This window comes from Penaeus monodon, chromosome 3 (genome assembly GCF_015228065.2).
Source record: "Penaeus monodon isolate SGIC_2016 chromosome 3, NSTDA_Pmon_1, whole genome shotgun sequence".
Classification (NCBI taxonomy): domain Eukaryota; kingdom Metazoa; phylum Arthropoda; class Malacostraca; order Decapoda; family Penaeidae; genus Penaeus; species Penaeus monodon.
Window position 1 is genome coordinate 61346206 of NC_051388.1, and position 10715 is coordinate 61356920.

The 10715-nt window shown below is 36.7% G+C and overlaps 1 protein-coding gene across 1 annotated transcript in view; it reads right to left on the reverse strand.

The window, feature by feature from the left end:
- The window catches only part of LOC119588040, a 9690-nt gene extending 973 nt beyond the window's left edge, over positions 1-8717 (reverse strand). Inside the window, exons 1-10 of the mRNA XM_037936741.1 lie at positions 8633-8717; positions 8494-8532; positions 8076-8171; positions 7559-7677; positions 7274-7340; positions 6423-6586; positions 5791-5905; positions 5105-5213; positions 4627-4827; positions 1717-1860 (exon numbers count right to left, since the gene is read on the reverse strand). Coding sequence (XP_037792669.1) covers positions 1717-1860; positions 4627-4827; positions 5105-5213; positions 5791-5905; positions 6423-6586; positions 7274-7340; positions 7559-7677; positions 8076-8171; positions 8494-8532; positions 8633-8717 — 1139 coding nt within the window. The remainder of the gene's footprint in view (positions 1-1716; positions 1861-4626; positions 4828-5104; positions 5214-5790; positions 5906-6422; positions 6587-7273; positions 7341-7558; positions 7678-8075; positions 8172-8493; positions 8533-8632) is intronic.
- Positions 8718-10715: the final 1998 nt, after the last annotated feature.

A 10715-nucleotide genomic window follows, 5' to 3' on the forward strand; every position in this document is an offset into this window, starting at 1 on the left:
TTGACCCGGCCCCCCCAAAAAAAAAAAAAAATAAAAAACCCTTTTTTTGGGGCCCCTTGAACCCGTTAAAAATGAGGCCCAGGAAATTGGGGGGGGAAAAAAATTTCATAATTCAAAGGCCCAAAAAGTTACTAAGAGGGTTATTATATCTGTATTTAAAATAAAATTTGTCTTTGTATATATGTAAGTTAATAAACATTTTGAATGTTGTTTTGCTTTTTAACCCCACGTCTTTTACCCTTTCTCGCTCTCGAAAACGACAAAAACTGCACGCCCATCGAAAAGAAGGAAATGCCCCCTTTATAAGTCAAAGGGTGCGATTGGATCATGGAGCTCTTCACTAGGTTTAAAACTTTCCCAGTCAACAAGAGAGAAAGAAAAAAGGAAAGGTGAAGAAAAAAGTGGCTTTCCAACATCAACTTCTCAGAGAATTAGAGAACTGAACCGGGAAGAGGTGCATTTGAAAATTTGTTACAAAAAGAATTAAAGTAGATTTGGGCTGAACATACAGCTGCATTGAAGTTAGCAAATGGAGTATGAAGCTGACTGATCAGACCCCAAGTAGTAAGCGAAGACCAGAGGGAAAGGTGGAGGGATGGCACAGTAGTAGTAGCCAATAGAGGAGAGAGGTAGCAGCAGTAATAGTCATAGTAGGTCAGGGATCTGCTGTGGTATCATGCCATGAAAGAGAGGGACATGAAGAAGACGCTGGTATATGAAGGAAAGGAAGGGTAGGGAGGAGAGGGAGGGATGGGAAGAAAAGGGGGAGGGGGAAAGGGGTTTGGATGTTTTTGTGTTTGAATACACGTGGCACTTGCAAGCTCACACAGAGACACACAGGCACGTACATAGTTGCACATACATCATAATTAACTGATCTACTTCTGCTATCATCGCCATCGTTATTATTATATCATTATATAATCATTATCATTATAGTTAATATTGTTATAATTATTATCATTATTATTATTATTATTATTTTTATTTTTTTTTAATTATTTTATTTTTATTATTTTTATATTATTATTTTTATTTTACTGTTATATAAGTATTGCGTATTTTGTTATTATTATTTTGTATTTTGTTATCATTCTTTCCATTTTTTATAATGCTATTTTTATCTTAAGCCATAATCAATCATACTTTCTCTTTCACATATACACGTCAACGGCTAAGGTTGAAATTTAAGAGCTCCCGAAAATTTCCTTGCTTAACGCTTCGGGGATCATCTGATGTCCTTATTAAAAACCAAAAAAAACGTTGTGGTTTTCTTTTCTAGCAAATTCGTTTATTTACTTATTCTATCATTCTCTCGCCCACTCATTTACTCTCAATCACTTGCGCAAAGACAAGACACTGCGATTTCTCATGTGCCAGCCACATTAATTTGTGCTATTTTCGCAAATATTTCCTTGGGAATGCAATGGGGATTACTGTGCCGTATGCTTTTAAAATTTAATTATATAATAGCTGATTCACGGGAATGGTGTCTGTAACTTACACAATACTTTATTTTTTGTATTGTGGTATTTTCCCTTCTATTCCTATGTTGTGAAAAATAGAATAAGGAAAGAGAAGGAATAAAAAAAAACAAAAAAACACCATATCGGAAAGTAGTTTTGTTTTCACACACTTATATGTACGTGTGTGTGTGCGTATGTATGTATGTGTGTATGTATGTATACGTAGTGCATGGTAGTTTCTACTACGTACTAGGCATATTCTTGGGTGTGTGTGGGCGGAGTGCCCACTGTGATGGCTAGTGCTGCAGGTGCTACGGGGGAGCCGGGGGTGGGGGTCTCCCCCGTCGGCTGAGGACAGGGGCTGTCCTGAGTTGCTGCTGCTCGGTGATGTGTGCTGGATGATGATGAAATGATAAGTAAAGGAGTTAAAACAATGAGGGGGGGGGAGAAGGTAAAGTTCAGAATATGAAGGTGAGAGACTGAAAGCCTTTATCATGCCTGGATCCTAGTTCAGGTAGCAGAAGGCCAAGTGAACGAAAGTGAACAGTTTTATTCTAGTTATTATTTATCTCTTTATCTTAGTTAGTCATATATCTTTTGAAATCTAAGAGACTACTAAACAGCGTGCTAAAGACAAGCGAGAACGGTTTTCACTGATTTTTTTTTCTGTCTCATTTCATTGCTTTTATATAAGTGGAAAAAGCCATTGACCTTTTTATTTTACTATATTTATCTGTCTGTTTGTTAATTCGTTTATTCATCATTACTGTTATTACTTAACAAAGTGCCAGTGAACGAAAAACATTATGACTAGACATGAATTTATAATAGATGAGCTTGTAAGAAACCTATATGTATGGACACGAACATCCTCCCCTTTTCTTCCTCCCTTTTCTTCCCATCCCTCCCTCTCCTCCCTAGCCCTCCCCTTCCCCCATACATACCCATCCCTTCCTTTCATATCCCAAGAAGCTCAATTCGCTTGGACGTTTGTTTCGAGGTGAATGAATGATCGCCCGAGGAATATGTGAATTACTCAAGAAATATGAAAGAAATCAGCGCAGACTTAACGACGTCATGACGCCAAAATAGATCCCTTATCTGCTACTACTAGTAGTATGTGCTATTTACGGGGACGATGGTACAAAGTGGGGCGAAAGGCAAGATCGAGTGAGGGCGGAGGATGGTGGAGAGGTAAAAGGTGTCAAACATGGAAAAGCCGTTTTTGATGATAGTTGTGCAGCCCCCTATTCCCTCTTTGTCCACCTTCTTCTTTAATATTCTCTCTTACTGAGAGGAGTACTGTAGCTAGGCCACATGAGCACCATTTTACCTCTAATGCAGTTTATCTGTCATGAGAGCGAGAAGAGTAAAAAGGTTGATGGGCTGATAACATAAATATATATATAAACCTGTTTATTAACATATAAAAACACAGATGACCTGTACATTGCATTCGTATACACTAAGAGATGCTATCTTTGGGGATCCTTTCTTGCTTTATTTTCCCCCCCTATCCAGGAGGGAAAAAGGGGAATAAGGTTAAAATCTCTCTAAAGCGTCAAGGTGAGCAGTGAGAACACCTTAAGTCTGAGGCATTATTTATGTAACATTTTAAAAATTTGTTAAATCTTCAGAGGTAAAAGAAAAGGGAATTAAAGAGGGCGGGGCAGGGATCTAGACTGAGGATCATTTGGTATTCTGACTCAATGAAATTCATGTCAATTAATTTGCTATGGTACTGAATCACTGAAACGCTGGACACTTCAGAGTATTTGATAGTGCGAAGGGCCTGTCACACAAGACGTGCACTTTCTACACTGTACAACGTATTTTTGACCACATTTGGGATTCTAATGACACGAGTGTACGCGTTTAAACTTATTTGGCAGTGAAACGAGAATGGTGGACACGACCTACACAGTATTGCAGTATCTTGCCCTGTCAAAAGGAGAGGGGAAAAAGGCCTCAAAAAGTCGGTGGGGTTCGACGAAAGGGTTGCAGGAAAACAACAAGAAAGATGGGAAATTTTGTTTAAAAAGGGGAGTTCAGTTGACGCTTATTAGTTTCATTGTTTATAAAACAAATGAACGTTGATGCTTATTAGTTTCATTGTTTACAAAACAAATGAACGTCGAAGCTATTTTCATACCTTTAAGAGTAATTATGCGAAGCTATGTTTGGACTATTATAATCAAGCATATTCTAATAAAACTTCGTGGACATGCGCTAGCATGTTCAGAGCTATAGAAAGTACATGGTAGACTTCTTGAATGCACCAATACACGATAATGTACTCATGTGATAGTAATAGGTACGTATTACTAGGCTAATTAATATCATTTCTCCGAAACTGGCCCATTAACTAAAGGCTCACACAGACTCTAGAAGTTTGTGCATGTGCGTATATTATATCTATATAAATAAACATGTGTAGGTGTACACAATTATATACATGTGTATGTGTACACAATTATATACATATGTATTATGTCTATACAGATATATCATATAAATATGTATACATATATATGTATATATATTTACATATACATATATATTATATAATATATATATAAATATATATATTATATTTATATTATCACACACACATAATGTTTTATTTCCTTAAAATTATACAAACCCCTTTATATTTGAAAAAAATTTATATCTACACACACACACACACCACACACACACACACACACCACCAAAAACACAATATAATATATATATATATATAATAATTATATATATAATATAAATATATTATATAGGGGTTAAAATATATTATATATAATATATATAATATATTATATATTTTTAATAATATATTATATATATATATTGATAATTATTCAATATTTTTCTTTCATCTGCCCCTTTCGGCATTTATATCAAAAAGTACAACAAAAATACAGTAATTGTAAGAAGTTTTTTTATGGGATCCAAATTAATTTAATCTTCAAAAAAATATGAAGTTTTCGATTTTTGAATTAGTCTTTTTATAATAAATTCTTATGTAATCTTTTTTCCCAAAATATAGTCAAATTAAAAGCATAATTTATTCTGAATAGAAAGCAAAAAGGGTTTTTGAAGTAGTACAAAAGCTTTTGGATGGTAGCGAGCGTGGGTCAGAGCGGTGTGGGGAAAATTTCACAAGAGGGCTCCTGACGCGAGCAGTCCCCGTGCTAAGTAGAAGTAGTGGCGGAAGGTGAGGGCGGCGCAGAGCTCGTGGGAGTCGCGCCGCGGCGCCTGCTCGTAGTGGTAGCAGGCCGAAGTGTTGGTCCAGTAGGCGATGTCCTCAGACTTGCCGTCTTGCGCTGACTCCTGTTGGCGGCTGCTGCAGCTGTGGGTGTGTCTGCGGGGGAAAGGAACGTCTCTACAGTGTGCAACAATAAGGTGTGGATTAATTCAGCCCGTCTTTTCACTGATTCAAATGAGTGCACTTTTAACTCGCTGATTTTTAAAAATATGCCCTTTGGTAGCGCGTAGGCCAATTATTACTGACGGATTTTTCCGAATAAATTAATCGCTAGAAAATACTTTATAACATAGAGGAAGAAAACATAAGCCAGTTAACGTAAAGGGGACGCTAGGAAAGCTGAGGGTCAGATGACCCGTTAACTCTGCCTCACCTGACGGCCCAGTAGGGCGAGCCGAGGTCCATCGGGGCGTCGTCCAGCCACGTCCACGCCTCGGTGTCCTTCGTGTACCGGCCTCCCACCCAGAAGTCCGTCGTCATCTCTGTTGTAGTCGTAAGGATTCTTTTCTTATAATGGCAGGGTCATGTTGGTCACCTTATTGTCATAGACATACAGTATGTCTGAATACGTACACACATACATGCATACATATATATACTGTTTTTAGTCAAACACACGCAGATACATATACACACACACATACATACACCTCCGCCCACTCATATATATGTGTGTGTTATGTGTGTATGTACAAATATATATACACAAGTACATATTTATAGGTATAACAACCCTCCCTGACCAGGACTCGAACTCACGTCACTCCGGGTATGAAACTGGAGGCCTAGTACTAAACCAACCATGTCACACGACCCACTAAAAGGATCTCACTAGTTCCATAGACATGACCTATCTACTCACACTAGAGTATTGATAGCGAAGTTTTACACACACTGCCCGTGGGCACTCGGTGGAAATTGATTTAGCAATTCAAATTCCATGTCAGATGTAATGAGTTATACTTATGAAAGTTGGAATAATGCAATGCCGCATTGATAACACTTATAACACTTCGTGCATTCAGTGGAATTTCGTAGACGAAACACCGAGGTACTCACGTATCTCCCGCAGGTACTTCAGGAGAGCAGCGAACTCCCCGTCGGAGGCCGAGGGATAGAGAACCAGCTCCCCGCCGATGGCCGAGCACAGGGCCCTTGCCTCCCCCCAACCGACCTAAAGAAGGTGATGAAGGAAGGCGAGGAAGGACGCAGATAATGATCGTGAACTTCGTTGGCGACCACCTCTCCAGTATTTAGTATATAGAGACTCCAGCTGGTCAGTTTAATATTTCTCCATTGTGCCAGTTCATTCCGTGTCTAAGTTATGGCTGATGCTAGTTCTATATATGGAATTGAATTTCTTTAATTTCCTTTATAGAGACGTAACACTATCCATAAGAAAACAAAACACGACAAAACAAAACAAGAGCAATTACAAAAAACGTAAATAATTTTGTCCCAACACAAAGTTTCCCTCAGTGGTTACTAAACTTTTCCTGGCTGGCGCTCCTTTGGCTTCCAGGTGGATTCCTGGCGCCCCCCTCACTCATACACACATACGTACATACACCTTTGTTTTGGTATAGTACACAAAGTGTAATTCACAAATAGATCAATTCAGTGAACTAATTTTGCCCCTTTTTGCGTCATTACCCCCTAGATCTTTCCACCGTCCCCAACCAATGATTTACCTTGACGAAGTAGAGAAGAGAGAGGCACTTGTTCCCGACGCTGGTGTAGAGCTTGGGGCATCTTGGGTGGGGGTGTGTGTCGTTGAAGGTCCGAGCGAACTTCTGACCCAGCGCCTCGCTCTCCTCCACGTTGTTGGGTGGGGGAGGGGTGGGGGCGGGCGTCGCTTGAAGGACGGAGACATTATTCTAAGCAAGAACTTTTACCCATTTATCAAGCTGTTATGGTTTTTAAACTTCCTTTAACCACTTTAGAATGATAAGTTGATAGGCATTAGAGCCCCTTATAATTTTCGACTTTACAATGTGGGCACCAACTTTTCATCTTCTGTGATCATAATAGAATGAATTACGGAAAATAATTCCCTGACATTAATACATAATTATGTTAATGAATCCATGGTTATTACCATAAGGAATTATAATGGAATCCAAAGGGAAGAACATATTTTGTTCATGTGGTAAGAAAAATCGTTTTACATGCCTTCAGACAAACACATGCATATATAAATGTACATACACTCCCCCATATATTATGTTCATTGCAACAAATGCAGAATGGGTATGACTGAGAATGAATATCTTCACACCTGCACAGATGTATTTGGTTTCGATTATATCTTCGTCTGAAATACATGACGAATGTATACACATATACACAGAAACACATACATATGTATATATAAGAATATATGATAATAAAAAATAGCAATAATGATACCAATTTGCTTTATTTGTTCATGCAGGATTTTATCGCATTTTTTGTTTGGAAACATGTAAATCTTCATCATGTCGATTCCATTAATCTCGCTGATATACAAACGTTTACTCAGTTTCTTATTTTCCATACTCACTGGTAGTTGTGGTGGTTGTGGTAGTAGTGGTCGTTGTGGTAGAAGGAAATACTCCTAGCTTTCTTCCCTAAAAGAATAGCATTTTTCAGATTACCCACTTAAAGTAAAAAATGAAAAATGTTTACCAGTCTTCCGAAGACTTGTGTGTACACACACATACACATGCGCATACACACACACAAATTACTCGCATGAAGTATATTTACCAGTCTTCCCGAATTTTCCGTTTTCTAGGCAACGAATCGTATCAACTATTGCATATGTACCAAAATTACAGTTACTTACGTTGCAGATGTCTTCGTCTGAGTTGTCAAGGCAGTCCCGTCTCCCATCACAAATATTTTTCCTATTGACGCACACTCTCGTTGTAGCACAACCAATGTATGAAATAGAGCAGCTGTAAACTGAAGTAAAGGAAATAATGATAATGACAACGGCTTTAACATCATTATTGATATTGATGATTACAATAATGCTAATTGTGCTGCTATTCATTTTCATGGTCAAAACGACGAGTGACAATTAAGACAGATATCAAGTGAACAATAAGATATAATTGATAAAGATATTGAATTTTGAAAGTGGACAAATCATCCTAGGCTACCTTGTAATGTTATGTGTTGTGTACTTGAGCATGCATTATATGTACCTGTGTAATTGTGACTTCACATGTGAGCCCATTCAGACATTTTGATACAATTAAATATTCTATTTATCTATATGATCTATATACAACTATCATAGTAACACATTCATAAATACTGTATATGCTTATACAGTCAACAGGAAGCCTGTGACCCACCTCCGCTACAAACCCCAAGCAGCACCAAGGACCTAACGACCATCAGCAGTGAGCGAACCATCTTCACGGAGGATTTTGCCAAAGGACGCAAAATTCCTGAAATTATTTGAAAATGGGACACGAAAGCTTGACGGGTTGTCCACTTTACTGTGTTTCATATTGCCTTCGGCTGTGTTGGCTAATATTACAGGAAAAAATACATGCTAACAAAATTATTAATCTATATAATAATGCACACACATACACACATATATATAACACACACATATATATATATATATATATATATATATATATATATATATATATATATATGCATAAGAAAATTCATGCACATACACATCCAGATATATGTATGTGCACATATAGCTATGTGTGTATTCAGATGTATTCAGTTGTATACAAAGGTCTTTCCTACTGAACATGACAGCTAAACACCCGAATTCACCAGCTGCAACTGAGGTTTGTGCAGGCAAGAGGCAGTACTCCCAGGAGCGAGCGATGAACCAACTGTTGCCTCAGCTGGAGCCTGGTCGCCACTGATTGCAACGGCCCACTTTGTAGGTTGTGGTGCCAGTGTCCGGCCTCGGGCTTGCACCCCGACTGGTGGTGTCGCGGGTTGACTGTACCCGCAAACGACATCGTATCTTCGAAACGTCAACCCACCAGTGATGGGCTTTTATCTCCTGCTGTAATGTTTCGCGTCAGAGCTATTTCTGTCTCGATTGTGTCTCTGTCTCTTTTTGCACAATTACTTATTCAACATTCACATCCGTCTTACATACATAAAGATTTTTTGTATAGGTATATTTATATATTCATACATATGTATAAATGCAATATATATGTGTGCAAACACATGCATATATACAAATGTGTGTGTGTGTGTGAGCATGTGCACACATACACACATTTATATCTGCATATATCATATATACGTATTTATACACAAACACATACATGTATCCTTATATGCAAATCTTAAAATATATTTTCACACAGACTATACATACATACCACACATATATTTATATACATATATTTTATATATATATTTTATATATAAAATATAAAATATATATAAAAATATATTTTATATATACATATACAGTAATATATATATCATAACACACATGCGTATATATATATCACATATTTGTAAAAAAAAATATACACCCTTCATATATGTATATATGTGTGCACATACATGCGCATTTATATATATAATTTTATATATTATATATATAATATATATATATGTACATATATATGTTATAATTATTACCCCACAGTTATTTTTACTACTGGAATAAGGCCTCTCCTAATCTTTTGGATACCCTTCCCAATCAACACAACACACGTATATATGCAATATATATGAAAATATTTATATATAATACATCACACATACGCATATATATAAAATATATATATAAAATATATATTATATATATATAATAATATATATATTTTATAATATATATATATATATTATGGACAACTGACACGCTTGTAATCGCATGTTTCTATTTAAGTGGTTCAGTGACTATGATAATGGTTCTCTGAAATGTTTTTTGAAATGTATTACCAATGATGCTTAAGACATTCTAACAATCACAGACGTATAAGGATTAGAACTTATTTTTCAGCCGATAAACTGAACTCTGCATTCGCTGTTGCTCAGACTTACTTGAAACATGATTTATATTCAGTGTTTCTCAACCTTTTCAGCTCAGTGCAGCCTTATGAGACCTAGCAATATTATGGATCCCCTGTAGTCTATATATGAAAGTATTAACGTGTTTTTTAGGGACATATGGTACTTTCTATGGTCTTCAGTAGCATCTTTTTAAAGTTCTTATCGAAGTTTAAGCCTGATACACAATAACAGCTAAAGCTTTAAGTTCCTGGTGCTAGGTTTGATTTAAAATTTTAATATACGATGAAACAGAATATTTTCATTTAGATATTTCATCTTAAACGAGCATTTCATTCTACCTTAAAAAAAATATTTAAAATCAGTCAGAATTAACAGGCGTCTTATGGGCTCACCTCCTTCCTTAGCTTACCGTGTTCCCAAGTTGAGGAATGCTTATGGGATATGGGATAGCCTGCAGCTCGCTACTTGCCAAACACGAGTACAAGAAAAATAGGTGGCGAAAATTTAAATGATTGATTACAAACTAATTGCTGATGACTTATCTAAATAACAATCATCCCTTTGAAACAAACCAACGCCCCATGGCATTAACGCCCACGCTGAGGGCCAATGATATATTCAGTTATCCTAAAATCATTTTACGGCACAGTTTTAATGTAGAGGATTATAAAAATGCGTGGTTTTATCTCGTATATATAAGGGTAAAGCAAATCCTGTGACTGGTTATTGGGGTCATCAAACTTGGTATTTATGCGCAGTTTACATATATCTATGTATGCAGTTTTTATATGGAAAAAAACAGACCCACCACAAAGAATATATACTACAAACACCCATGAATTTAATTAATTTGTTTCCATGCTGATTTAGCGACGTGCATGGTCTTGAACTTTCTTGAATGGAAGGGCTCCAAAATTGTTACAACCTTAGTCTTCAATCTATTTATATGAGCATATTTATGTAGGCCAAATGTGAAAGAT